Raw genomic sequence first — 27,966 nt, forward strand, 5'->3', positions numbered from 1 at the left:
TTACCTAGAGTAATAGTTCATAAAATACTTTATTGAAATAAAGTAAATATCTTCGCATTAATAAAACTGATCATAAAATGCAGTTTTCGAATAACTAGGGGCACCACAGGGTTTTAGAGAGCGAGCAGGTGTGAAAGTTGGGATCCAGTGTCCTCCTGGCCCGTCCGGGCCGTCGCACAACACCGGCGTCCGTGGCGGAGCGCTCCGCCGGCGCGGAGAGGAGCGGCCGGGCGCGGGGGACGGGGCCGACCGAGCCGTTCAGTTCGGCGGAAACCAAACACAGGGACAGTCCACAACCCGTCCAGTCACCGTCCGCTTGCCCTCGGGCGCTCCTCACGGGGCAGGACGGGGCCGGGCCCGGCGGCCGCCTCCCGCCCGCATCGCGGCGGCGGTGACCCACGCCGGGGAGACCGCGCGGGCGGCCCGGCGGGACCGGCTACCGCGGCGTGGGGGCGGCCGCTCCTCGGCGGCGCCGCTGGCGGGGCGGCCGGGCGGACCGGGGCCGGTCACTCCTCCTGGCTGACCTCACAGGGCGAGCCGAGGCTCTCGGGCGGCTTCTCGGCGTCCCGGGCTCGCTCCTGCTCCGACAGCTGCTCGCTGCTGGGGATGGAGTTCTTCTTGGGGCGGCCCTTGGGCTTGGTGGGGGACTCCAGGCCGCCCCCTTGCAACACCTGCGGGGCCAGGAGGAGGGCAGAGGGAAGCAAACCCGGGTAAAACCGCGCTCCCCGGCCGGGAGCCCGCCGCGCCTTGCGCCCCGCAGCCGGAGAAACCTCTATCTCTGCGTTCCCCACTATTTCAGCAGCGAGCCTGGGACGCAGCCAAGGAAAACGGCTCACAGCTGGCTTGCATCAGGACCTGGCTCGCATTTGCTGCTTTGGCCGGCTCCTCTCTACCTGTGCGGATCGCCCCTGCGCACCTGCGGGGCGCGGGATGCAGCGGAGCAGGGCGGCCGCGCCGCGGGAGGGCATTGCCGTGTCTCCCCATCGCTGCTGCATCTGCAGGCCTGGGGCCTTCGCTTTGTTAAAAAACCAACCAAGGGCAACATGCAGAAGCGGAGAGCCTGCGAGAGAGGGACCGGCATTTCGGCGGAGACGCGGCTGACCCCCCGGCACGGGCCGCGCCCGCGGGACCCGGCGCGGCGAGGGGCGGCCACACGCAACTTACTATTTTCTTCCATTTCATCCGCCTGTTCTGGTACCAGGTTTTCACCTGGAGCTGGCTGAGCCCCAGCGATTCGGCCAGGTCTATTCTGCGGGCGAGAGAGAGGCGGTGAGGCCGCTGCCTGCCCGCCCGCCCGCCGCGGAGCTGAGCCCCTCCGCTCCCGGGCCGCAGCTTTGGGCCTTTCGCAGCACAAATGTGCCTCCCCGGCCCCCTGCCCCAGCGCGCCCCGGCCCCGCGGGGGCAGCGCCCCTCGCCTACCTGTCGGGCGTGGAGAGGTACTTCTGCTTCTCGAAGCGCTTCTCCAGCCCCATGAGCTGCAGCTCGGTGAAGACGGTGCGGCTGCGGCGCCCCTTCTTGGCCTTGCCGCCCGGCTCGGCGGCGCCCGGCTCCAGCTTGCCGCGGAGGTGCAGCTCCAGCGGGAGGTGCGGCGGGGCCGCGCCGCCCGGCAGCGCCGAGCCGGCGGCCAGCAGCGCCGAGCCCAGCCCCGAGCAGCCCAGGGGCGCCAGCGGGAACTTGAACACGGCCGCCGGCTCCGCCTTCAGCACGGCTGTGGGAGAGAGGCGCCGTCAGAGCCCGCCGGCGCCCGGTGCCGCGGTGAGGGGCGGCCCCGCGCGGGGCGCAGCGCTCGGGGCCCGGGGCGAGGCCAGCCGGGCGGGGGGGGGGGGTTTCACCCGAATTCGGCTCTGAAAGGAGCCCCGGGGGCCTTCGCCCTCCTGGCCCGACGGCGGAGCGGCGGGGCGAAGCCCGGCGGGGGTCGGGGCGCCCCGGTACCGCCGGCTGCACCGCGCAGCTCCGCCGGCCCAAGCGCCACGTTTCAAGGGTCACGTTTTGCGCCAAAACCAGCGGTTGGTAATTACGGAATGATTTGGGATTTACAAGTGGAAATCTTTTAAAATATTTAAAAAACGGTCTCCTGTAATGTCACCTAATAAACGTCGGGACTCTTGGCCGCAGAAGCAGTAAGCGATATACCGGAGCGATACTCCGCGTGCGGGTGGAGGCCGCGGCGCTGCCGCGCAGGCAGCCGGGGCCCGAGTCCGCCGCGGGTTTCTCCCCGCCGGGCACCGCTACATTTGCAACGGTTTCGATTCCCGTCCGTGAAGCGCAGCCCCACGAATTTTCTCTTAAAACGTCTCGGGGAACAAGACGGGCAGCGTCCCTAAATGCCGTTCAGGAACAGGGCCATCCCTAACAATATTATTTAGGCTTCCCGAGACCGCTCTGGAGCCGCGGCCCGCTCCCCAGGCGCCCCACGGCCACGCGTGTGCGGCCCGCGCAGCCTCCGGCTCTGCTCGGAAATACAGAAAAATTCACCCAGCGCACGGCGGCTCGGGCCGGCCAGCGGCGAGGGGACAGGAGCGCTTGCTGGTGCGATGTCAGTTTAAACGGAATTAGTTACGTCCGAGCCTGCCTCTTACCGCTAGGAAAACAGGGGAACAACCCGGATTTTGTAAGGATTTTTTAAGAAGTGTCTGCGGGTTCCTTCTTCTCGGCCTAAGCAGAAATTGCGTTGTTGAAGCAAATACACATATCGCTCCCTTACAGGAACCTAATCCTCCTTCCACTGAACTCGGCGGGAGCTGTGCCATAAAGCGCTATAAACATCATTTTATTTGGTCCAATATTTTAAATAGTTCTGTCAGTCTTTAAAATTACTCTTTCCATATTCATTTCCAGATATTCTAATATATGTTGCTGCCATGCTATGGGGCTTGATCCTTTTTTATTTCTCTTTTAAATGAGAAATAAAAAATTGGGATCTCTCTATTTCGTTAATTTCTACGGATAAAGAACGACGATTCTGCAGATTAAAATGGCTTTGGAAACGAAAACTTTTACAATCACACATTAAATACTTGCGTTTAAATAACTGTTTCTGTAATATACTGCAGTTGTTCTAGATGCTGTATCAGACTGGAAATAGCGTGCTCTCTTTTTAAATAAATACATCTTTAGATATGTAATGTATGTGCGTCGGGCCCCCAGCTAAATCCATGTATGCGAAGTATACTGTTGTTTATTGCAGTCATATTTATGACTGCATAGGATGCAGTAATTTATACCCTACCCGAAAAAAACCACAAAACCTACCAACAAAAGCCTTCCCATGAAATTCACTGGGAGTTTCTGCAAACGGCACCGGAGCCCTAAAGCGGCTCTCTTAACTGTAAGCCCACTGAACTGAAAACGGTTTAAGTTTAAAGCCTCCGGTGCCACGGCGAAGAGGCTGCGGAGACGCTTCGTGCTAGCGAACCGCCGCAAGCTCTTTCAGGGCAAAATCCACGAGAGCCGCCGCGGCGGGACCCGGCGCTCGAGGAAACGCGGGGGAAAAGCCGGGGCCGAGCAGCTCCGCGAGGAAGCGCCGCGGCTCCCGCGCCCGCTGCGGGCCGGCTCCCTCCTGCGCGCCCGCGGGGAAGCCCCGGCGCGGCACGGCGCTGCGCGGCCTCCCGCGGCGGCGGCGGCGGCGGAGCCCCTCGGGCCTCGCGCTGCGGCGGGGACGAAGTCGGGGGGACGGCGGCGCCGGGCGCAGCCCCGGCGGGGGCCAGGGGGAGAGGCCTCGGCGGCCCCCGGCAGGGTCCCCGGCAGGGTCCCCGGCAGGGTCCCGTCGGTGCCCGCGGGCGGCGGGACGTACCTAGGTGGCTGTGGTAGGGCCGGGCCGAGAGCAGCGCCTGCACCCCGAACTTGAGGAGCTCCCCGGCCGGCGCGGCGCCCTTGGCGTCCGGGTGGTCCGTGAGGATCTCCTCGATCATGAAGCTGCGGTAGCGGTGCGAGCGGTGGTCGGGGAAGGCTTCGGCCGGGAAGTAGTGCGCGGCGCCCAGGTCCAGCGGGTGCTGCATCCTCGCCGCCGGGCCGGGCCGGGCCGGGCCGGGCCGGACCGGGGGCAGCGCGGCCGCGGGGGCAGCGCGGCCGCGGGGGCTCGGCGCCGCCGCGCCGCCCTAGCGCAGCCCCCCGGCCGGCGCCCCCGGCAGCCGGGCAGCGGGGCGCCCCGCCGCGGCTCTGCCCATCGCCCCGCCGCCCCCCCCCCACACGCCGCCCCCGCGGGCCGGGCTCGGCGCGGCCCCCCCGGCGCGGCCCCCGCGGGCTCAGCACCGCCGCGGGGACGCAGCCCGGCCGGGCCGGTCACCACTGCAGCACGCGAGGCGCCTCAGCGGGAGGCTTCTCCGCCCCGGCACGGCGGGCAGCAGCCTATTATAGCGCCGACCCCGCCGGGCTGTCAGCGCCGGGGGGAGGGCGCGGGAGGGGCCGGGCCGGGCCGAGGAAGGAAGGGGCCGGCGCGGGCCGGTACCTGGAAGCGAAGGGTTACGGCGGAGCATTTGATCCCGAGCCCCACAGAGCCGCTCAGCCCTTCCGCGAGCCGCCGGGAAGGAGGCACCCGAAGAAGCGCGCCCGGCCCGGCCCGGCCCGGCCCGGCCCGGCCCGGCGAGGCCGCGGGCTGCTCCTGCCCGGCGGCACCTGCCGCCCGCGCCCTCGGGGCAGCCCCGACCCCGGCCCCGCGCCACCGCCCCGGGGGCGCGTCCTGCCCGGCCCCGGCCCCGGCCCCGGCCCCGGCCTCGGCCCCGGCCCCGGCCCCGGCTCCGGCTCCGGCAGCGCGGGCGGGGGCGGCCGCGGCGCTCCGGGCCGCCCCAGCGAGGCCTCACGTCGGGGCCGCTGCGCTGCGCTCCGGGCCGGGCCGGCGCCCGCAGCCCCCGCGCCTTGGCCACATCTCTGCGAACGACCCAAAGGAGGTGGCGGGGAAAGGGCACAGAGCACAGGGCAGGCCGTTTTCCCTCGCTTTCGTAGTCTGCTTGCGAACGTCTTGCCCCGCACAACGAGATTCGTTTAATTCCCATTTAGCCTCTGTCACGCAAGGCGGCAGATCACTACCGAGCGATTTATACGTGTCACTAGTACTTCGTGCAGGACCAGTGTGCGACAGAGCCCCAACACCCACGAAGTCCCGGGGGAAAATTCAGCCTATAAGGGAAGAGAGGGGGGCTAACGCCAACGCCGCCGGGGGTGCCCGGGGTGCCCCGGCCCCGAGGGGCCGCGCCGGGAGCGTGCCCAGAAACGCGGGCCGGCGTTTTCCCGGAGCGGGACCCACGTTTCGTTGTCTGAGGAAACGTGTGTTTCGGGGCGATGCTATTTCCAGGGAAAAATAATAATCCAGACGAAGCAAACGCGGCTGAGCGGCCGCGGCCGCCGGCGCGGGGGGGATCCCGCCGGCGGCGGGTCGGGGTCGGGCTCGTCCCCCGGAGCGGGGGAAGCCGAGCTCCTTGTTTTGGTTTTCGCCGAAAACAAGCGGTTTCAGCGCGATTTCAGCGCGCCTTCGCGGCCGCTGCAGCGGCGGCTGCCGCGGGCGCCCGCACCGCCCCGCACCGCCCCGCGCCCGCGGAGCCGCCGGCGCCGCCCGGCCAAGCTGCCCGCTCTCTTCGGGTTTGGTTTACACCCTTCCGCCCTGTCGTCCCACCATACCACCGAACCGCTTCACTCCACCAGAACCAGGTGTTTCTTGCGTTAACTTGCGCCCTCCACTTCCACCGCCCGTCTGGGCTCGCCCGTCCGCGGGCTCGCAGGGAGCGGGGCTGCCCGGTCCCCGGCTCCTCCGCGGCTCCTCCGCGGCTCCTCCGCTCAACCCCGAGGCCCCCGGCGCCGAAGCACCCGCGGGGCCGCAAAGCCCCTCCGCGGCCGGGGCAGGTGGCGCGGCCCGGCCCCGCCGGTTCCCCCCATTTTGCCCATCTTCTCTATTCACGTCACAAGCCGTTTTCAGGCCAAGGCGCTGATTTCTAAGAGCCATGGCAAAAAGAGGCCTTTGGTGCTACGGTAATAAATAACAAGACGAATAATTATGAGTAAACTGAGAAGAATTTGGCCCGCGTTCAGGCTCGCAGACAAAGCCACATAAGATTGTTTAAGCGACCTCACCTCCAAGAATAGCATGCTCATAAACAAGTAGTACACATAAAATAAATTGCCAGCTTCCCCCCTCCACACACACCTCGATTTCTTTTATTTAAAATAAAACAAAACTCATGAACACTGTAAATACTTCTCACCACTGCTCTTATCTCCGAGCAGGTTTGGTTCAGTACAGTATAGATCTGGTATCATTTTCCAGGATACAGAATTACCTTTGAAGATGTAGAGCTTTATATACCTTTAGAAATATCTCCCGAGGCCGTTTACGTGAGGGGGATTGAAAAAGACCGCTCCGGCAGCGAGCCACACGCCGAGGAGCACCAGCGAGGGGGCTCGGGGAGCCCAAGGATCACGCCACGAGCCTCCTCCCTGGGTCAGGCCTGCAGCCTGGCAGCTCCGAAAAACACGAACGCTTGGGAAAGATGCTCCTACGGTATGCTGCTGCTGCTGCTGCTGCTGCTGCTGCACGGGACGAGCGCGACGCACTCAAAGTCAATAGTTCAAAATAGTTGTGAAGCAAATTCTGCAGCTAAAAGCACAGCAGCCAAGATTTTGTGAATTGTCTCTTACAATGACTGAATCTGTCTAAATTCCAGTGCTCTTGCAGAGCACCTAAATCCATGCTCTTATTTTGCGTCGTCCTCCTGGCCCTAAGACTGGCAAATACAACCCTGTGCAACTCACACAAGTGCTCCTTCCTGATCAACATCATTGCAGAGTGGAAACGTGGCAAAAAATATGTGGGTTTAGGGAGGAACAGGATGAGGAAAGTGCAGGCCCAAAATTTTATATATTTTTTTTTTCTGGAATCTAATAGAAGGGAATCACCTTTTTCTGCAAAATTCTCTGCATTTAAGAAATACTTATTTTGCTTAAACTAGGCAAAGAGTTTATATAACTTTTAGAAATATAGACTATTTCTAAATAGGTATCTAATTTTTAATAATTTTATACAAATATATATAATTAGCTTCAGAAAATATCAATACCTCTATCGCATTCAGGGGCCCTTCTAATCTTTACTTTCTATAAAAGTGGAAAACATTTTTAAAGGCTTCCTTTGCTTACTTTTACACTTCAAATGTCTTGATATATGTCTCTCTTTTGGCTGGGGAACTCAGAAAAGGATGAGAGCTAAAACAGCGAAACTATTGCTATTAAGAAGGAAACAAGTTCATCCAGCAATTTAAAATTCTTCAGTGTGGTAGGAGTGCTTTTACTTCACTGATTAATTAGCATTTTGGTGGAAGAAGATGTTTTTCTGAATTTTCCACATACCAGCCCCTTCAATTAAGTTCTCGTAGTAGCCTTGTTCCTTTAACAACAGTGAGAAGGAAAATAATAAAATCAAAACTCTTTGCACTTCCTCAAAAAGGAGTGACCGAAGACCCCCACGTCTGCAAGCCTGGCTGAGACGGTCAGAAATCAAAGCCGTAAAGGCTGCCGCACAGTTAAGCAGGGTTCGGGTCACCTTGCAGACTCGGAAGCCCTCGTAATGCTATTTGCGAGCGCCGACACAGCCACGAGCAGTGCAGCCCAAGTCCCAGCTGTGCCGGGAGCGAGCAGATCCTCAGCGGCAGCGCGGCAGCCGGTGGCTGAAACCTCCGCCGCTGCCTTGCGGAGGCCCCGCAGCCGCGCGCGGTGCCGCGGGACGCCCGGGACATCCCACGGCGCTCCAGCGAGGCGCCCGGGTCACCAGCCACTTCTTCCAGCGCAGCGCACGCCACCGCGGAGCTACGTGTAGGTGCATTAGTGAGAGGCGGTTTTCCTGCGTCAGTGCGCTTGGTGCATGCGCAAGCCCAAACGCTCGTCCCCTCTCCAGCGTTATTTTCCAGGCTCACAAAAGGAAGTGCTCTCCCTGGGGCCGTTCCCGTGTGTCTCTCGCAAAGGCCAAGTCGCGGTGTCGCCCGCGGGCAGCCCCGCAGCTGTGGCCCGCCGCGCTGGGGTGGCCGGCTGGCCGGCCGCCGGGGTCCCCGCTGCCCCGTGGCCAGCTGCAGGTAATTGGGGGTGATGTGCACCATCCCCACGGCCCGTGCCCTTCCCACGGCCGCAGGCTAGCTGCAGGGAGAAATTAGTCACGATAATCTCCAACTTGCTCACTTCTCATGGCACTTAATATTCAGGAAATCCACAAAGTGGTATGAACGGAGTGGAAAATGTGACATCACACGCTAATTGTAAAGGAGCATTAGGGCTGAGGGAATAGCTCAGGCCTGAGTAATACATTATGTTTAACAGCCGAGTAAAGTTTCATCAGCATTTAAACAAGTATCCCCCTAAAAATGATTTTCTGCAAACACCTGGCCTCATCAGACAGCTTGACTATTTAATTATCTTAGAAAGTCACGCTTCGGCCATGAAATCAGGTTTGTGCGAGGGCTGCACGAAGCGGCGCTCGGGCCCCTTCCCCTCCCTGCCCGGCGGTACCTCAGCAGCCCCCTGCGCTGAGCGGACGCCAACAGCTCGCACAGCCTACGCGTCCCCCGTTTCTTCCAGAATGTTACGAGCCTAAAGGAACTGGCCTGAAAACAGCAAGTGTCTGAGTGTCCTTGAGCTTATACTCAAGAGAACAGCCCACAAAGCCAAAGCTCCCGGCACGTGCCCCAGCACGGGGTACAACACACGTCCGAGCGGCACGGTTCACCTTTGCAACGTGCAGCAAGGCGCAGGTGCTCATCACGCCTCCATCTGACCGGAATAGCTGTGTGCTTGCTAAGAACAACGGCTTTGGTTGCCTCTTCCTTGGCATCCCTTTATTTTGCAGAACACCAAAAGCGATGAACGATGATGAAGCAGCACACTGCAAAAGACGGTCTCTGTTCTTTTTTTTTTGGTTTCTAGTTCCTCGACAAGGGAAACAGTGCTCGGAAACACAAATTAGTGGCTAAACACAAATGCAATTAGCATTTCAGGCTGGACAGTTTTTCCTGCTGTAGCCTCTTCTCTACGAGGTAACTTCTAGCACAAGCTTGTAAGGAGATAGGAGGTTCAGAGGCCTTTGCCAACGCTCAGCACATCGACAAAAGCACCACGGCTGCAGCCACTGGAAACGGTGTTGGAGCCCACAGATGAACGCAACCACACGGTCCCTAGTTTTTGGCGTATACAACCATCTTTGGTCTCTCTCCAGAGCTGCTACCAAAAACCCCAGTGGAGCAACCTACACTGCTTTTCGGGAGTCTCCTGCAAGACCCTTCCTGGCGGTGGCCTCGTGCTGGAGTGATGCTGCGGGCTGCGCAGGCGCAGGCGTCGGGGGCGACGCGGCTCGGGGTGGGTCTGGCGTGTGCAGCTCTCCGTCTCGCACACAAGCACACCTAGCTTTTAACTGGTAGGGGTACGCACCAAATTGGTGTTGGATGCATGGGTTCAACACGGGAAGGTTACAGGCGAAGTCCTCGAATCCTCATCGGCCGGGTCAACCAACAGGCCCTGCCTGCACCAGCGGTCTGCATCAGTTCTTCAGTGCAGGCTCAGAGAGGCGGCGATGTGCTTTTACCCATACCAAAACAGCCCGGCAGGACTGCCGCAGCCAGAGTTACGGATGCAGAGCTGAGCACACGCAGCTGCAACCTACACACGGGGTTTGCAAACCACAATTGGGATACACATAAAATGGTATGTTAAAAAAATGGGTGCATTAGTTCAGTAAATAAATATACTAAACCTTAAACTGCAGCCATGACTGTACTAACCATTTCTAGCCGCTAAAGTAGTTTCATACAGAAAACAATGAATTTGTCCTTACCGCTCTTGAATTAGATTAAATCAAGAAACAAGTACATCTGTTGCAAAATTAAAGATGCCTTTAATGATATCACATTAGCCCCTGTGCTGTAAACACTTAAATGTGTGCTTAGGTTTTCACTGTGTACACAGTTGACTGACTGGAATAGAACTGTTTATAGTTCATAAAATTAAGTTAATGACTACATCTGTGCCGGGCTGGGGCCTTCAGTTTTAAAAAGTGAGTGAAGAAACAGAATAAACCCCTACATTCCTCAATTTTACAGTTAGCCTCCAGTCAGGTTTGGTTTCTAGTTCTCAAGTACTACATCAGATCTGGATGGTTTGGGTTTATAGATCAGCAGGGAGACGTTTAAGTCATTTAACACAATAATGGCTAATTGAAACATTTTATTTTAAAAATAACAAGATGTTTTATACATATTAAAATTATATTAAAGCTGACTTCCCAGTCTCTCATAAGCACCGCTGCAGCTAGTTAAAAAACCCTAAGTTAGAGAGCCAGTTGCACAAAACAGCTTTCTTTAAATGCCAAACAGTATAAAACAATTAAATGATATAAGGCTCCTTTCTATTAGCTTATTTGTTAAACAAGCTTTGATACGTGTGTGTATCTTATTTGAAATATGGCTACAAATACCTTAAGATGCCCCTGTAATGGAGATTAAGGACAGAGTCTCTCCCCATTCCCAGGGAAATTAATGGCACTGGCCTAAGAGCAGGGTTTGCAGCACGGGGTTCACCAAGTGTTAAAGAAAATCACACCAATCAAAAATACTTAAGAAAAAGGTGCCAAAAACGAACAACCAGGTGTCTGAGCTCTCCTAAATGGCTTCTATTTTTAGACGTTTCCCTTTCCCGTGCAGACGGCCGCAGATATCCCACCTGACAGGCCAACTGATCTGCTGGGCTTGAAAACTGCCATAACGGAAACATTAACCTGCCGCGTGCTGCCTCGAAAGCAGGCGGATGCTACCCACAGTGAGCAGCTTTCCTGACAGAAGGTAACTAATATATATACGGGATATATATGTGTGTGTGTGTGTGTATTAACATATGGGTTCCCAGAGAAGGGACGCAGAAGCAGAGTGTGATTCACCACCTCAGTCCAGAACAGTTTTTTGGAACAAAATCGTGCCACGCGGATTGGGATTTCTGTACGCTGTTTACATTCCTAAGGGTCTTTATCCGTTTTAATCTCTATAGCTTGGCTGAGATCCAACAGATCCTGAAAAACGTAACTTTTGTTTTAGGAGTCTTGGCCATAAATCAGTAGATGTGGTTAAAATATTTATACGTACGCAGCACGGCGTGACCTCTACCCGTGCGCACACGGGTACCTGCACGGGCCACACGCAGGAGGCGCAGGCCGAGGGAAGGGGCTTCCCCCCCCGCCACACACCCACGGGCGAAACTAAACCTCGGCCGTGCCACCGCTTCCAGAGGAGCGGGACTCGGGTTTAAGGGGACCTGCTGGTTTTCAGGAGACGCGGCAGGAAGGCGGCAGGGGTGTTCCTTCACAAACGGGGACGGTGGCGTGTTTTCACCCCTTTTCCTACCGCAGGGGCCCCCAGTGTCCGCCAGCGCACGCGGCCCAGCCAAAAGGAGCGCGGATGCTGCAGCCAAGCGCGTGAGGAGCCCGCGCGTCCTGTGCGACCAGGCCGAACCGCGCACCCTGCCTCGGCGCCGGCTGCCGCGGCGCGGACGGGGCGGGATTCTCCCCGGGCCGCCGGCGCCTCGCGCGGCCGCAGCCTGGGCCACGGCTAACGGCAAACCCGGCTCGTGCCAAAGTCGCTGGCAGGAGCTTCGCTGTCAAATCCAGGGGAAACGAGAACTGGTTTTTGCGTTGCCTGCGCTGCGTTCTCGTATTAAATAGGGCAAATCTCTGTTTACTATCGCCAGGACAGAATTTTAAAGCCATATATGGATGCGACTGTTTAAAACATTTGAACAGTTTTGCTTCCTGTATGTATATTATGGCACTTCCAAATGTCCGGACTGTGATGCGGAGTTTAAGGAGGAACCTGAGTGCCGTCCATCGGTCCTGCCACGGTGACTGAGCAACATCCATTGGTCCTGCTGCGGTGACTGAGCGCCGTCCGTTGGTCCCACCATGGTACCTGAGTGCTGTCCGTTGGTCCCACCATGGTGACTGAGCACCGTCCATCGGTCCCACCATGGTACTCAAGAGCCACCCACCGGTCCCGCTGCGGTGACTGAGCGTCGTCTGTCAGCCCTGCTGTGATACCCGGCTCCGTCCGTGGTGGTCCCGCTGTGGTGCCCAGGCTCTGTCCGTCGGTCCCACCATGCTGCCCGGCTCCGTCCGTCGGTCCCGCTGTGATGCCAGGCTCCGTCTGTCAGTACTACCACGGTACCCGGCTCCGTCCGTCTGTCCTGCCACAGTGCCCGGCTCCGTCCATCGGTCCCGCCGTTGTACCTGGCCCCGTCTGTCGGTCCCGCTGTGGTGCCCAGGCTCTGTCCGTCGGTCCCGCCGTTGTACCGGGCTCCGTCCGCCGGTCCCGCCGCTGCCGCCCCGCCGCGGGGCCTCGCCGGCCGCTTTGCGTAAGGGCCGCGCAGCGCCGCGGCGCCCCGTGACGCCACCGGGGGGGCGGCGCCCTCTGGCGGCCGCGGCGCGGGCCAGCCGGCGGCACGTCACACCGCGCACATGACGTCACGGCGCGGCGGCGCGCGGGAGGGGCAGGGCGGCGCGGCGCGGGCAGCGCGAGGCGGCGGGGGCGCTTAGCCCTTCGGCCCCGCCGTTCGGCACCGGGGCACGGCCGCATCTCCCCCGCGCCACCTTACACCCTGCCTCTGCCGCCTCTTCCTTGCCGGCCCCGCGCTCCGCTCACGGGCCAGGCCTCGGGGAAGCTCACACTAGTAGCGTCACGTCGTGCCCTTTCCAGAGGGTTTATTTTCTGTTTCACCTGCCAAGACAAGCAGGTTAGGTCCTCCCGACTCCTGCTGAAGTCTCCTGCCCCAGAAGACTCTGAATTCTCTGAACAACAGGCATTCCCAGCGACACCGTATACTTAACTGAGGCCGCCCTTGCTTTGGAGCTCCTATGCGAACCTCGTTTTTCCTAAATCCACACCCTACATCCCCGCTATGCTGTTTGCCGGCGGTTTCTTTGATGAGAAGGGAGGAAGGCAGTCAGCCACTGCTGGGGTTGCACCCAGCAAGTTTAAAAGCCCTCCCGTGCCGTCCTGCGAGCGAGCGCTGCCTCTCGCACAGACCCGCCACAACGTTCGCTCCCTGCACGGATCGCTCGTCTGCCCGCAGCCGGCATGCCCGCGGCAGGGCACAGCTCGGCCATGGCATCTCCCACCCGCCTGTCGCGGACCTGCTGCTCTGAGCAGGTTTCCCTTCCCGCACACGCTAAGCTGCTGAGCGAAAGCCCGAGCAAATGGACTACGTGCTGTAGAGCCGAATGATCCTACAGCCACTTCCCGATCAGTTTAACTGAGCCCAAACGTCTTCGGTCGTCTTTCAGCATGCTTCCTGTTGACGCTCTTCTGAAGAGTCAGGCTCGCAGCTCAAGAGGCAAACTGTGGATTAGCTTTTCTCTCTGGAGGACTTCTTGGATGACCGGCTTTTGAGTTTTAAATGATAGCAATCCTCTAACAACTTATGGAAGAACCTTTGAATTTGAGGTTTTTATAAACACCAACCTTTTTATCCTCAGTGTTTGTTGTTTAAGGAAATCCCTTCTAGTTCTTATGCATGTATAACATCTAAAACAATTGAATTGATACCATATGAGGATAGAGGGGTGAAAAATCATATCCATAGCCAAAATAGTTCAGAAAAACTGTAAAGCCCGGGTTTAAGATTGCCTATCGTGACTTTGTATTTTGTTTAGACATTGGTGTTAATGCTTCACATGGATTATGTGTATTACAGATTACAAGAGTATGTGCTGTGTGTTGTATAATTTATGAACTATTAAACTTAATTCTTATGTTTTGGAGTTGTGAGTTATGACTGAACAGAACCTAAACTACCAGCAAATAGAGGATTTTTTGGTTTTTTTCCTGGATTAAAGTAAAACTGCTGTGTGTGTAGGGAAAACCCCAAGCCAAAAGCTTGCATACTGACCCTCAGCAAATTGATAGGTCAAGCTGTATAAATTTAGAGATCTTTAATGTTCAACACATGTTTAATCTATGTTGGTGGAGTTGTGAAACAGGGATCATCTGACTGGTCTCATACTGTCCTCGAGAGGAAGACCATGGGAAAGGAGGAAGGCAGTGGGGAAACACCTCTCTTTCCCCTGACCTAGAGGGATGCCAGAGGAATCACTAATATTTGTATGGCACCGAGCAATGCGGGCACGTAATTTCATAAATTCCACAGGCATCCTAGCGGCACTGGCTGTAAGTCTGCACTGCTGTCGAAAACGGAGCTGCAGCTTCTTGGGTTCGTTTTGTACTACCTAGCTCAATTAGACAGCAATATATTTGTGGTGGCACGAAGCTCAGCACAGGCCTGTGTTTAACACTGACCCTGCTTCCCTGCTGGACTTACAGCGCACACTGACCTCCATGCGGCCACAGTTAATGACGGGTACTGCTGCTGCACCTGAGCTGGCAAGTCCAAGGCTAGCTTTGCTGTGTCTACGTAAGCTGCAGCCAGTGTGTGAGCAAACCCGGCCAAGGCAGCTGGGAGGAGGATAACGAAATAGCTATGAAAGTCATGAGGTGAGGAAAGAAAAGCTCTATTAACAAAGACTAACCTGCTAAAGCTAATTTCCCTTGGCTCCCTCTGCAGTGAATGGAGACAGAGATTCCTGTGCCGTGCAGCCTGTAACTCGGATAAGCTGTCCTCTGTGAATACTGTGCCATCTTTCTCCCTTCATGGTGGCTCCCTTTTGTGATAAGCAGGTCCTAGTCAGAGATGCAATGGTACAATTATGTTTAGAAACTCAGAATTTTACTTGCAGGTAGTACTTAGCTGAAGATTAATATTAATCAAGTAAATAAGGCTGGTCCCTTCATCTCAGTTCTCGTGCGTAAATACTGTGTGATGAGACACTGTAGCAGACAAACTCTTTGAGAAGGAAACATCATAAACTATTTTAGTTTATGGTTAGTATAATCAGACCCTTTCTGTCAGCCCCTGCTTTGCAACAGAAAGTGTCAGCTATAGCTGAGTGAGGGTCCCCACCGAAGATGCTCAAATGAACTGGCAAACAACATCGTTTTACTTGGGCGCTCAAGAATGAGTGATATTTCTCACTCCCACGCCTTGAGTTTACACAGCAGAATTTAAACAAACAGAACTTTACAGGGAAGGAAGAAGGAACCAAAATAAAGAATAAAACTGAAGAGCCTGAACAGCTAACAGAAGGTGAGACTACTGCCCTCGGGGTGTGCTGGCGATGCCTGTGAACACAGTCCTCTCCTCCAGCTGCAAGCAGCTGCTGAGGTAGCCAGCCACTACCTTCCCTTCCCTTTGCTTGTATCTCACTCAGTTTCTTGTCAGGGCTCAGAAAAAATCCAAGCATTGGCCAGATCAGTCTCTTATTCCTAATGGATATTCAGCATCTGGGGCTCTATCCAGCTGCTGAATCACCATAACGCCTTTTGCAAATTACACTTTTCAATAAATTATATTTTACTTTGACACATTTTATTGTTTACAAGGTTTACTTGGGACATGAAACAAAAGTTAATTACATCAACTGATACGTCAAGAAAATGGATTGATTTGATATCCCCTCCAGATGGGCTTCCTTTGCGTGGCAGTATGCATACCACATCTTAAAGAAGGGAGACAGAATACGTTAGGAAGGCACATTTGAGCCATCAGACTGACACTTCTTTATGACAGTGTATTTATTTTTTATCATGTGCTTTGACACAAGTCTCATAAAGTGTTATGCTCCTTCTGTAGGGTCAAAGTCTTGTGACCTTACGTGATTTTAGAGAGAAGGAACATAATTTTAGAGGGCATGTTTATTATTTCTGTAAACAGTCTGTTTTCTAAGCCAAGAGAACAGTTTTTCTGTACGTACTTAGATGACAGCTCAACTTCACTGGCTCACTTTCCTGAGTAAGTCTTGCCTGCCAAATGTTTTTGATCACAGTCTGGCAAACAAAACAATATTAATAGTATAGCTGAGCAAATAATCTCCAGAAAACTGCTGATTTTTTAAACCTCTTTCTACTGCTTGCATAATATCTCTGATCAAATGAAATTTCCTTGAATTTAATTATAATTCTAAAGCATTTTATTTTTTATTACTGAAGACAAAACAATTAAACTCCACGGAATACTCAAAATAAGTTGCCAGCAATCTGGTTAGCTGTGACAACCCAGGTACATCACATTATGCTGGTTAAGTCCCCCAAGAAATGAGTGTCCATACCCTTCCAGCATGAATGCACATGCTTGTGAATTTAAACTCTGAACATGCAGCTTCCGAATCTGTTTTTACTGGCACAGGTTTTCATGGAAGGGAGACAAGACCATGGCCAAAGCAAACTTATTTTAAAATCTAACTGAATAGCTCGCTTCTGCAATATATACAGATTTCTGACAAATGCACTGAAGTGACTTGTTTTCCCTTCAAATGGTGCAGATGTATCTGGAATATGCCTCTCTGAATCTGCTGCAACCATGCATGCTCTGCTGCGTGGTCATGGCACAAGGTCTGTGCCAAGGCTTCCTTCTATGAAGGCCCATAAAAACTGTTGCAGCACCCTGCAGAAACTGTGAGCTTGAAGCAAACCGATTCCTTCTGTAAAGGGTTTTGGTCTTTTTGAGTGGCACAGCTGGTAAAATCCCTCAGTGTTATCCCAGTATTATGTCAAGGAAGGCAGAATGATGGCATGCACATTTGACCGTTTTTGTTGGAGTCCTCCGGAAGCCACGGCAGCTGAACATAGGATAAACCCTAAGACAGAATGAGGGGACTGAAGGCACTAAGCTAGTTAGTGCCATTTTTTACTCTTGTTCTTGCACGGAGAACACTTTAAGAGGGATGAAGAATCTGGCTCACTACCGTCATTCGGGAACATTCAATTTCCTCCAGTAGGGATGGGTTTGTTCAGGGACTTGCATGGCACTTGATAAAAACCCCTAACTAAACTCCTTAATCAAAACACCTGGCAGCTGTAGCTGGAATAACCTGCTTCTAAGACAATTTGGAATACATCTGCCTAGCAATATTTACCTATCTACTCGAGAGCTGTCTCCTTCCCTCTGGACATACAGCTTGAGGCATAATAATAAATTCCTAAGAATACCTGAAATTCTCTTTGTCAAAGTCTAATTAATCTTGAGATCTGTTTGGGTTTTGTTCAGTGCCTTAAAGTTCATAAAACACAAGACTCTATTTCCCCAGCTCAGTCTTCCTGATTTACAATTTTTTTCTCCTTCCTACAGCAATCATCCTTCAGGTTGCTCAGTTTTGGCAATGAAAGATTCATGCTGACTCACAGCCTGACTCTGCTCCTTGGTCATTCCAGATGTTTTGTTGTTAAAACGCAGTTCTTAGTTCTTGTTCCTTCTTTCCTAACAAAGATTTTTTCACTGTTTCAGTCCCTCCTCTTTCAGCATTTCCCTTCAGAAGCAGACAATCTACTGTGCCAAGATGTTCTTGCTTTACTGGAAGATTTTAGTTAATCATTATTTCTAATCTGACAGATAGCTAATACCCATTCCGGTAGCAAATGACTGCTCTAATGCACACGGGGATCTTTAGCAGCAGTTGATTTTAAGGAACTGATATAATTTCATAAAGCCATGATTGTGAAATTTCACCAAGAATCACAGGGGGTAGATCAGAAGCACCAATCCAGCTGAATGCAGAAGTCACTGAAAATCCCCTCCAGCTGAAGGCATATGATGCAAATAAAAACTGTAGACTCATAAGCTTTGACATCAGAAAAATTACCACTAGAATTACCACCAGAATGAACTACATTTCACTTAAGATGTTTCTTTCTGACTAATGCTCAAGGCAGACGGGTAAGAATGTATGGTTTAAATTAGCTTCTGCAAACTTACAGCTGCTATGTTATCCTACTAAAATTTTTTTCCTCCATTGTGGTTCATATTAATTTGCTGCCTTAGGGTTGCATGTGAATTCAAGCACTACAGGCTTTTTAAAATGAAAAATACATATGCATTTTTTTTTAGAAAGTAAAAGGGTTACATATAAGATGAATATAGCAAGCAGATGACTGAAATAAATGCAGTAGCTTACACTTTTACCTACTGCAACATCATTTCTTTAACATCTTTCTGAGAGGAGAACACACACTGTACATAGAAGGGAGATGAGGGTCTCAAAGTTCCTATATTCTGTATCCTGACCTAGCAAAGATTTTACTATAGTCAAAGCTGTAGACTTTGGCTATCAAACTTCTTAATCATTATTTTAAAGTAAAGTCACACAAAATCCAAGACACTCAGACCTTTCCCCGTTAGTTTTCCTGTCCTGTTGTAAAATGGTGGTATTATTAGTTACCTGCTGTAGTACAGTTATTATTTAAAAAATTCCCTTAATGAAAAGTTTTGGTAAGTGAAACTACAGAAATATCTACACCTTTGTGACAACAAATTTACTTTGAACAATTTCTCACTTGACTTATTAATCATGATTGTAAAGGCCAAAGTACAGTTTTAAGGTGTTGAAGCTAAGAAGTGTAAAGCATATAAAAAAGTAATAAATGAGAAGAAGGAAATTCAATACACAGTTCCATAAAAAAGTAAATTAAAAAAAAAAAAGCTGTGAGGATGATAAACCTCTACAGAATAGGAAAGGGACTGGTAACATGACAGAGAAACAGCTGCATCTTTTTAAAAGGAACTGTAAGAAAATTCACATGAAAACAAGTGCAAGGACACAAAATTGGCCTGATAGAAAATAGAATTATATCTATAGTATTCGTCCTGCCTTCAAACGAGACCCCAGTTGAGGGAGGGAGCTTCCATCCACATAGTGTTGAATGTCAAAGGAAGAGAGGGATGAGGCAAAATGTCTTGGAAAACCTTTGACAGCAGGCATCACTTGTCTTTTCCAGGAAAAGGTGGAAAGCTAAAGATGAATGAGTTCTAGCAAGATACTCAGACACTACATAGAAGCTCAAACGGCTCCACTGAATCTGCATACAGACTTGCCCATACTTGGGATCCACGCTCCAAACTAATGACAGCTACAATATCACGTTCCACTGAGGACATTTCTAACCTCAAAAGCAGCAGCTCGAGTTATTTTTTCTTGCTATTGGCATTGTTTCATTACATCTGCTGATTATCCCTCCTATTCCTTTGTTCCCTTCCCATTACGCTGATGTTCGTTTCAAACAAGGCAGATATTGTACAATGTGTGATGTGCCTGCATAAACAGTGCAAATGAAAGGCTTGCAGTGAAAAATTAAGTCATCTTTGTAAGGGCTGTGTTTATGCTGGGAAAGAACACTGCTATCCCCAGTGAGCAAATGGAAAGTAAGAAAATGAAAACAGGAATAAAGAATTTAAATCCAGTACTCGTGCAAGAAAGATAAGGAGTGTTAACAATTCAGATGTAGAAATGAACACAAAAGGTTAAAGGTGAACGTTCAATATTCTTTATAATGCTTTACTCACTCCACAGATTAACCAAATGCAGTTATTCATCAGCTAGCTACTAGCTTTGAGTTGCAAAGCGCTCAGAATGCCTTGCTGAAAAGCATGCTCGATGTTGAAAAAACATGTGACCCAAATGCAAAAAAATCACAAAATTGAGTAAGTGGGATTTCTAAGCTATGTACAAACTACTGAGATGAAGTGCAGGAACCCTAAAATACAAGCTCTCTTGCCCCCACAACAATCTGAAGGATAAAAGGAATATAACAGAAGACAGAATTTTGATAAAGAAAGAGGTGTTTTATATAGCTGGAAAAAAACAGATGCACCATGTTAATTTGCCACAAGGTGGCATGTGCTGATCTAAAATGAGTTCCAATCAGGTAAGGTTTTTAAGATCTAAATAGCAAAACTCAGACCTGGAGTAAGTAGGTTCAGCTTCAGCAGAGTTATGCCATTTGCATCACGTTAGAACTTGGCCCTACAGTAGTGGAGGATCTCAGTATGCATCCAGGAATATCACCAAACTTGAATTCACACTTTTTCCTGGAAAAGTTTCCTTTCTTCTGTTGTCCCTTATTGTCTATAGATTGCTCTGACTAAATAAAAATAACCTTTTCCTGGCTGTATCTGAAGGCCTGTTTCTCATTCTCACTTTGGTTCATTTCCTGCTCAATAACATAGCTTTCAAAATCTGACATTTCTGAGTAGTCCTGCAACATGGTTTTCCTCGTGGCACAGTCCTGCGGGGGCACCTCATGGGTCTGCATGCTGAAAAGAGCGGTGAAGGCAGCAGGCCTGCCCTCTGCCACTGCCCTTTGCTGGGCACCCTGCTCGGGCCCACTGTGCGGGCACAAGGGTTCGTGCAGCTGCACAGTGAGCTGGATCGAGGACATGATATGGTTTTCCCTTATTTCAGACACAAAGAAGCAAAGCCAGAACGTTTATTTTAAAAAAACGTGGCATGCGTCTGTGGTTATATCTTTACAACAAAACAAAGTAAGCTTTATGCTTTCTTTTATGAATTTTATGAACTTTATGAATTCTTTTCTGAAGCATTCAGGAGGTTTGTTTATTGAAGTAATTATGTAATGATAAACACAAATTTTAGGAACAGATATCACATGGCACACTCATAGCCGTACTCCGCATTCCAGCCCTGAGCCAGCAAAACTCTAAACACATGAATATTATAATTGACGGCAAAGGCACAAATCACACTCAGCAGCACTGAACGCTAAATATATGTCCTGTAGTTAAATTAATAAATGAAACTTGTAAATGTCACCAGCTGTTTCTGTCAAGCAGACCTTAGAAAAACAGCCCTCAGGTTTTTTACTTAGAAAAAGATAGAGGTAAGAGCTACATAGCCATTTTTTTTGCTTGTTTAGAGATGACAGTTATTTTAGGAAAGGCTGTATGCTAATGGTGTGAAAAAACAAGGTAAGTTTACAACGCTGTAGTACTAACGTGACATATGTGCTCTAAGGAGCAAGCCCTGCGGTTGTTATACACACACTTCCTTCACTTAGTAGAAGGAAAATGAACAACAGAGATTTCTTCAGTACTTCCACTAAGTCCTTACATCTGTTGCTTTATCTTTAAAGGGCCTAATTTACAAAAACATAAACACTGCTGTTGTTTATGTAACTTACATGATGTAACATAGACACTAATTCTATTAGCTAACACTACAATTATTTTAATACTGGCTAATGAGATACACAATACTATCAAAAATTTATCTTAAAAATATCTTGAAAAGCACAGCTTAACTTTGCAAATGGCTTATAAGGACAGTCCATCCTAAAATATCCTCATTATATACAGATGTTTCAGCCTAACACACTCATGTGCTGTAAGGGTTAACTGCTCTTATTATTCCTTTAACCAGGAATCACATATCAGTTCTAGTATTAAAATAAACCATTATATACATAATCTACTCCTATATCCAAGATCCAAATACCTTCGTGCCTGTTACGGATGCTAAAAAGACTTGTAACTAAGCCTTGCAAAGCCCTAATTGATGTCTCTTTGGCATCCCTTCACCACTAATTCCAGGAGCCTTAATATGAATAAAGTACATCACAATATAATCAACAGAACAGCTGGTTGAAATAGAGGTCTTTCAGCATGTTAATGTGGAAAACATTCATCAGCTGCAGGTCTAATTTACCTGAATGGAAAGAAACCATCTGTGAGAAATTTCCAGTGAAGCCCCTAATGTGCAAGCGCTAGTAAAAGTCAGTGGTTCCCGATGATGGTGAAGATGCTAAGTGAAGTGACGTCAGCAGCACCTGTTCACTATGGCCTCTCTCAGCGTTTCTAAGCGCACGGCAGCTACAAAACGCCAATGCCGCCGCTGGCGCCCCTCACCCGCGGGCGGGGGGCTGGGGCCAGCAGGAGCTCCGCACCGCACCGCGCCTCGCCTCCCCTCCCCGCAGCGCGCTTTCCCATCGCCCCTGCTGCGGCCCCGCTACGAGCAGCGCCCCGCGGCCACGGCACGCACCACCGCTCACGAGCCCGGTAACGCCACCTTGCTCGGTGGACGACGCACACCCTGCATTTCCCATCTGATCTGGTTTAAAGGCAGCATTTGACATGTTTCTCCTCCCGAAACGCATCTGAGGTAAGACATGAAGCGTCTCCGCGCTGGCAGGAGACCACCGGGGCAGCAGCCTCACGGCGCGGCTGCCCGCGGCCCAACGGCCCCCGCCGGCGGCGCATGCGCGCGCGCACCCCTCCCCTCCCCCCCTTCGCGCGCGCGCGGAGCGCAGGCGGCGGCGCAGGCGGCGGGAGCCAGGTGGGTGCGGCGCCCCCCGGGCCCTGCCCGCGGCCGCGGCGGGGCGCGCAGCGGGGCCGCCCCTCCCCCCCGGGCCCGCCCCCGTCGCCATGGCAGCGCGCCACGCCCGGGCCCCTGCGGCCTCCGCGCGGGAGGCCGCTGCGCCGCGTTTCCCGAAGGGGGGACGGGGGGGGGGGGTGCAGCGGGTAACGGCCGCCGCGCGGGGCCGCGGCTGCCGGCGGAGGAGGGGAGCCCGGCTTCGTGGTTACCCGGCAGGCCGCAGCCGTGCTGGGAGCGGGCTGCCCTCTGGGCGACAACACCGCCCCCTCCTACGGGACCTCTCTGCTACCTCTGGCCCTCCCTCGCGGGATCAAACTCCTAGAAAAAGCAGCTCCGATTGCCCCCTTTAGAGTTGAAAAGGCACCTAAGCACGTTTCACCTTTATCAGGACGGTAATTTTTAGATGCAGCTATTCCTGGTTTGCCAGCAGGCTGTAACTACACTCTTCAGTAACCTAAAATATTACCTAACATATTAGTAATCTAGCATTAAGTATTTTCCCTTTGCACGGCTCCCTTGATTCTCTGTTCTTAGAAAGAATTGTGCTTTCAGGAGGCCTGTGCCTCAGCTAGTAAAACTGAGCACCACATCTGTGCAGTAATTAATCCCAAAAGGATATGCACAAAATAAACCTAAGTCTTTGCAATTACGTATTGCTTGAAAGCATTTTTTCCAGTCCCTTTTTTTTCATCACTAGTTTATGTAAAGCATACATAGAGCCCCATGTGTCAGACAACAAAGAAAAAAGTAAGGAGACAGTCTGCAGGGCCAGATACTGCAAGTGTGTCACCTCCCAGCTATAATTAGCAGTGTAATCTCCCGTTATGTGGTTGTTGGGGTGGCGGTATCCATCGGAAGTGTTTATTCCATGTGCTTGAGTAAATATTTTACTTTATTGTGAAACCAGTGACCATTTTGAGTATTTTTTTTAATAGTAAAATTACAAGTGAGAGGAGTCATGAGTAGGAATTGTGAAATTTGACATGGCTGAAACTTTACTTATTGGGAAGCAATGCTTATACAAATACTATGACAAAATTAAATGGATTAGATGTGCTCAGGTGAGGTACAAGATTGCTTTATAGATGGCAACATATTTCCACTTTTCTGAATGAAGAGTATAGTTTGCGGTTTTAATTTAATTTTTAATGCTAAAAGTTTTTAATGCCAGTATATACCATTCAGAGTTTAAGATTTTTTTTAAAGATACACTCAATTCAGATCCAATTTTTATCTAATTTTTTTTAAAACACCTACAGCTGATAACAGTTGCTACAACAGGGAGTTCTTTTTTTCTAGTCAGTGTGCTCACCAACACAGGTGAACTTCGAGGTAATTTAAGCAATGTATATGGAAAGCATTAAATTAAAACATTGGTAAGGGACTTTAGGAATAACGTGTAGAGCATAAAGCCATTTAATTATTTTAAAATAAATGATTAAATGGAATCATGGGGTTACTTTAATATTATCATGAGAGTTTTTACAGTAGCAGCCAGACAGAATCTTGCCATAGCTCAAGAGATGCTTGCTGTACACAGGTATTAGCTCTGGAAACTACAGCTGACCCTGAGGCTAGGGAAGGTAATGTTCTCAGTCGCTTCTCGGTTGGCCCAGCAGCAGTTCACAGAGCCCCGGGACGGGGCTGCTTTGCTGGGCCGGGCCGCGCCGCGCTGCAGAGAGGAGGCCGAGCTGACTGCCGGCCTCAAGGCGCTCAGCCCCTTCACCTGTACGCGGCAAAAGCTGTCAGTCCTTAAAGCAGCTACATTTCCAAACAAAACCACTCTCTTTCCTGTTGTCCGCATGTGCTTTTAAAGAGCGACTGCCTTGTTAGAAGCATTAAATCGAAGGCATGGGGCGTCCTGCCCTCCGAGGCACAGGTGCTGCCTGCCGCAGCCTCAGCCTCGGCCACCAGGCCTGCGCACCCCTAATCTTCCTCATTTCTCACAAAGCAACAGTGATTCCCTGCCCTTCTCCAACAGTTTCCTAGCCATACCTTATTTCTTTGTGAAAACAACTTTCAGGCTTAAGTACACTTGCAACAAAAAGCAAATGATTTCCAACCCTGTATTCTGTGGTTATCTTTGCAACAACATGGAGAAGCTTCTTGACCTGTTTACTCTTGATTTTAAGTAGCTTGTTATTGTCATAAATTAGAAAAATACTTTAAAAACATACCTATTTCCTCAGTTTTCTCTCCACTCTGGAGCATTTCCTGGGCTTAATCCTATCTTGGGAGCAAGAGGGAGATACTCAACCTGAAGGAGCAGCTACCTGCAGCTCTTGATTTCTGGCCACCTTATTAACTTCCTTTGACCTCTTTGGTTCTTCACTCAAACAGTCCCCTGTGTTACGGAGCTCAGCCATTTTGTTCCCTGGCAAAAGGCAAATAATAAAATACATAAAAGGACTGGGTTACCTTAGATCCACTTTCCTTTCCTAGCATTTCCTCTTTACCTAGTCTGCCACTTTTTGAAGAACTAAGTTTTATTGTGCATAAACTACACATTTGTTCTACATATGCCTAGGAGGTCCGATGCTTCCTAGAAATTATACATGTATTAAACAGTTAATTTGCAAAGTTCATCACAAATTGGATTAATATATGGTAGCTCTTCAGAAGCTACAATATTTATGAAAGAAGGATTTCTTCTTAATTTCTTCATTTTCAAAAACCTGACATTTGCCGGATACTTCAAAGGCAGTGCTTCTAGCACAAACCAGACCATTACTGGATAAGGGGTTTGCAGCACATGGACACCACTGTGTCATATAGTCAGAAAATGAGGTATCTGACAAAGTAGAGCTAACTGGGGTTGCTACAGCCTTACAACACCTCTCCTTTTCTTTTTAAATCTAAATTTAGTTGTGAATTTTCTTTCATTTCTAGGTCTGTGGCTAAAAAGTGATGTTCTAGGCTATTTTTCTGGGCTTGCAGCCACTTGCAGTGCAAGTCTAAGTCCATTGAACAGCTTGTAATACTTGATACAATTCTTCAGTTTTAGAACTGTCTTTTGAATTGAAATCTTTGTAATTATGCTCCCTCTTCCTACAATTTTACTACATTTCTATTTTATCCTTTACTGACAGTTTTAACTAGCAGTGGAACAAACACAAAAAGAGGGAATATAGGAAGTACAGATGACAAAAGAGCAGGGGGATCATAGGTAGGCTGTTGCTCTGGGATCTTATTAGGCATCTAAAACCAGCACACATTTATCTCACAATTGTAACAGTTACATATAACATAACTAGTTAGGTAGTTAACTATGTATATATTATGTTATATGCATAACTATAATATAGTTAAATAACTGTCAGCATAGTCTAGGACTGGGAACCAAAGATGGTCTTTAACCCTGCTTTTATGATTGATTTGCTGTGTGATACTGCATTATACTTAAGGGACAGGAATGTCAAAAATTTAATCCAAAAGCAAAATTTGTAAAAAGTCTTTAATAAAACTTCATACAGTTTTAAAATTACACAAAACTACAACATTGCCTGCAGTGTTTTAATGTAAGCATTAGAGACCCGAATATAGAGCAACATTAATAGATTTTTTATTATCCAAGCTATCAGAAGTGCAGAAAGCAAAAGGTGAAGATGGAAATGTTCAAAGCTAGCTAGGAATCTAAATATATAGTTTGTACTAAATTAGCATTATCCTTAAAGTAAATTAGGTTTTAGTAAAGTTTAAGTTGTAGTATAATTTCATGTTCCAATTCTGTCTATGCAGCAATGGAAACAGTGCAGTCTTATCAATGGTCAAACATTTTAATTGCATCCAGCTCATTATGAGACATAGTTTTCTACCTGCCTAATTTGATAATTAGTACCTAAGGCAATGGGACAGGTGGATTTGCTAAGTCCAGTGTAAGGTAGCCATGAGATAGCCCATACAGTTCTAGGGAGATAAGCTGCCAGAAGCCTAGTGATCCTGTTCTACTTGCCTAAAAAACTTGTTAACATCTTTGAATGGCAATGATAGTTCAAAAGAATTTTCCAGAGGACTTGTGATTCTTCATTTTGTTTCAGTAGGAAAATGCCAAGCCTAAAGATATAAAGATTATTAGTTTAGTCACTGGCATCCCGCCTACTCTGTGTATTCTTTCTTTGAAAATGGCAGATTATTTTAACCTAATGGTTAACTCCCCCAAAAAGTCATACTCAGTTAGCACAAAACCTTGTCTTGATGAAAGTACGATGACATACCCTGTTTGAACAAACACGGTTGGCACAGCTTCCTGGAACTAGCTAAACTTGGCAGATCACTAGAAAAAATAAGTTCTGTAGCTGACTAAACTGCCATTAATACTGAAGAGTACCAATCTAGAAACAGATAATAAGGGGCAACCCACCAAATATCTAATATCTACAAATAGATATAGCAAAACAGGAGGCTCTTGCACCACGTTTTGAAACCATCAAAAAATTAAACACCCTCTGGAATCAAATAGGTTCCTAGTGTTATATTATCCATATGAAAGTAATCACTAAGTATGTCACTGACTGCCTTTCAAATGTACCCATTTAGAAATTACCAAAATATACGAAGAATTAAGATTCTTAAGACTTCAATTAAGATGTGTGTGTATGCACAATTCTGCTTACAGCCTAGCGTTTAACGGGACTCCTTGAGGGAGTGAAGCTGTTCACCAGTTCTTGTCACATACAGACCCTTAAGGGCCGGTTTTTCAGAGGTTCTGAGCACTGCTGATCCACCAGCAGTCAGGGGAAACTGGGGGTGATTGGCACGTTTAGAGCTGAAGCTTATACCAACATATTAAAGAAAGAAGTGCAACATAATATTTCAAGCTGCACAATCTGTTCAGGTTTTAAATAACAAAAGGGAAAAAAAATATTCAGAATTTTGAAAACTTAAATCATTTTGTAGTTGGAATAATATATATTCTTAATATTAGTTGTTGTTTAAATGGCAGAACTTAATTTTGCAGTATTGCAAGTCCTAAGCTTCTAACCTTAAAGTTCAAAATAATGAACCTGATTTCAGTCATATTTTTAACAATATATATTTGCATTACAGGTTACAGAACCAGGAATATGTAGCTACTTACATACACCTTAGTTAAAACGTTTGTTCCTCAACAAGTTATTCTGCAGCTTATATTTGCAGCTACAGAACTCCTTCAGTCCTAAAGGTGAATTTTAATATGCATGTTCTATAAGAAACACTGCAGCAGAGAAAAATGAAATTACATGCCCTCTATTACCTGCCTGTTGTAAATAACAGGGTTACAAGTATAACACAGCTGAGAGGGCAATTATTAAGGCATCTCACAAAGTTTTTTCAGTCTATTCAAACCCTCCTTTATCAGCAAAGACTCACTATCCAAAGCAATAGCCATAGTTTGTCATACAATTAAAAATATTTACAGGCTTTTTTTTAACTTTTCCATTGTATGCTTCTATTAATACATTTTCAACTATAAGATAATCACTTGGAAAAATAAATATAAAAATGTTATAGCTCTGGCACACAGTTCACCTTGGGTGCACACAGTACTCATGTAGGGTGGTGAACGTGTTTGAAAATTAAACATGTATTGAACATAGAAATTCCTGGTTTCTTCATGAGACACAGTCTCTCAGGGAAGGAAACTATTTATTTTCTCTCTTTGTAATTAAAGCACAAAACTGTGTGAGTAGACTTTTTAAAAAAAATAATAGAGCTCACTTGAAAACAGCTTATTTTTCCCAGAAAGACTTTTTGTGTGTGGATTTTAT

General features: G+C 49.6%; 2 protein-coding genes and 1 long non-coding RNA gene across 6 annotated transcripts in view; 1 reads left to right on the forward strand and 2 right to left on the reverse strand.

Annotated features, from left to right (window-relative positions):
* BARX1 (BARX homeobox 1) lies at positions 1-22,042 on the reverse strand. 3 transcript variants are annotated; one of them, XM_067303811.1, is made up of 5 exons: positions 21,914-22,042; positions 14,534-14,684; positions 1,420-1,708; positions 1,165-1,249; positions 1-671 (listed from the first exon to the last, which is right to left on the reverse strand). In XM_067303811.1, the coding sequence occupies exons 1-5, from the start codon at positions 22,013-22,015 to the stop codon at positions 507-509; spliced, it is 792 nt and encodes a 263-aa protein (XP_067159912.1). In that variant the 5' UTR covers positions 22,016-22,042; the 3' UTR covers positions 1-506. The 3 variants fall into 3 exon arrangements, with proteins under 3 accessions (XP_067159912.1, XP_067159914.1, XP_067159913.1); XM_067303813.1 differs by lacking the exon at positions 21,914-22,042 and adding an exon at positions 21,554-21,673; XM_067303812.1 differs by lacking the exons at positions 14,534-14,684; positions 21,914-22,042 and adding an exon at positions 3,794-3,998.
* PTPDC1 (protein tyrosine phosphatase domain containing 1) overlaps positions 21,947-27,966 on the forward strand; it is a 25,032-nt gene continuing 19,012 nt past the window's right edge. For both annotated transcript variants that reach the window (XM_067303809.1, XM_067303810.1), the window contains exon 1: positions 21,947-22,006. The gene's annotated coding sequence lies outside the window, so the exon portion shown is untranslated. The remainder of the gene's footprint in view (positions 22,007-27,966) is intronic.
* LOC106488737 (uncharacterized) overlaps positions 24,005-27,966 on the reverse strand; it is a 22,153-nt gene continuing 18,191 nt past the window's right edge. Inside the window, exon 7 of the long non-coding RNA XR_001293277.2 lies at positions 24,005-24,593. This is a non-coding gene — a long non-coding RNA (uncharacterized lncRNA). The remainder of the gene's footprint in view (positions 24,594-27,966) is intronic.

Source organism: Apteryx mantelli, chromosome 12 (assembly GCF_036417845.1).
Source record: "Apteryx mantelli isolate bAptMan1 chromosome 12, bAptMan1.hap1, whole genome shotgun sequence".
In the NCBI taxonomy this organism is placed as follows: Eukaryota; Metazoa; Chordata; class Aves; order Apterygiformes; family Apterygidae; genus Apteryx; species Apteryx mantelli.

Coding starts and splice junctions, on each gene's coding strand:
- BARX1 (XM_067303811.1), bottom strand. CDS start 22,015: ATGTCTTACCTCAGATGCGTTTCGGGAGGAGAAACATGTCAAATGCTG. Junction 1,709..14,533: donor AGGGAAATTAGCTTTAGCAG/GTTAGTCTTTGT, acceptor TCTCTCCCACAG/CCGTGCTGAAGGCGGAGCCG. Junction 672..1,164: donor GGATGAAATGGAAGAAAATA/GTAAGTTGCGTG, acceptor CTGGCCCCGCAG/GTGTTGCAAGGGGGCGGCCT.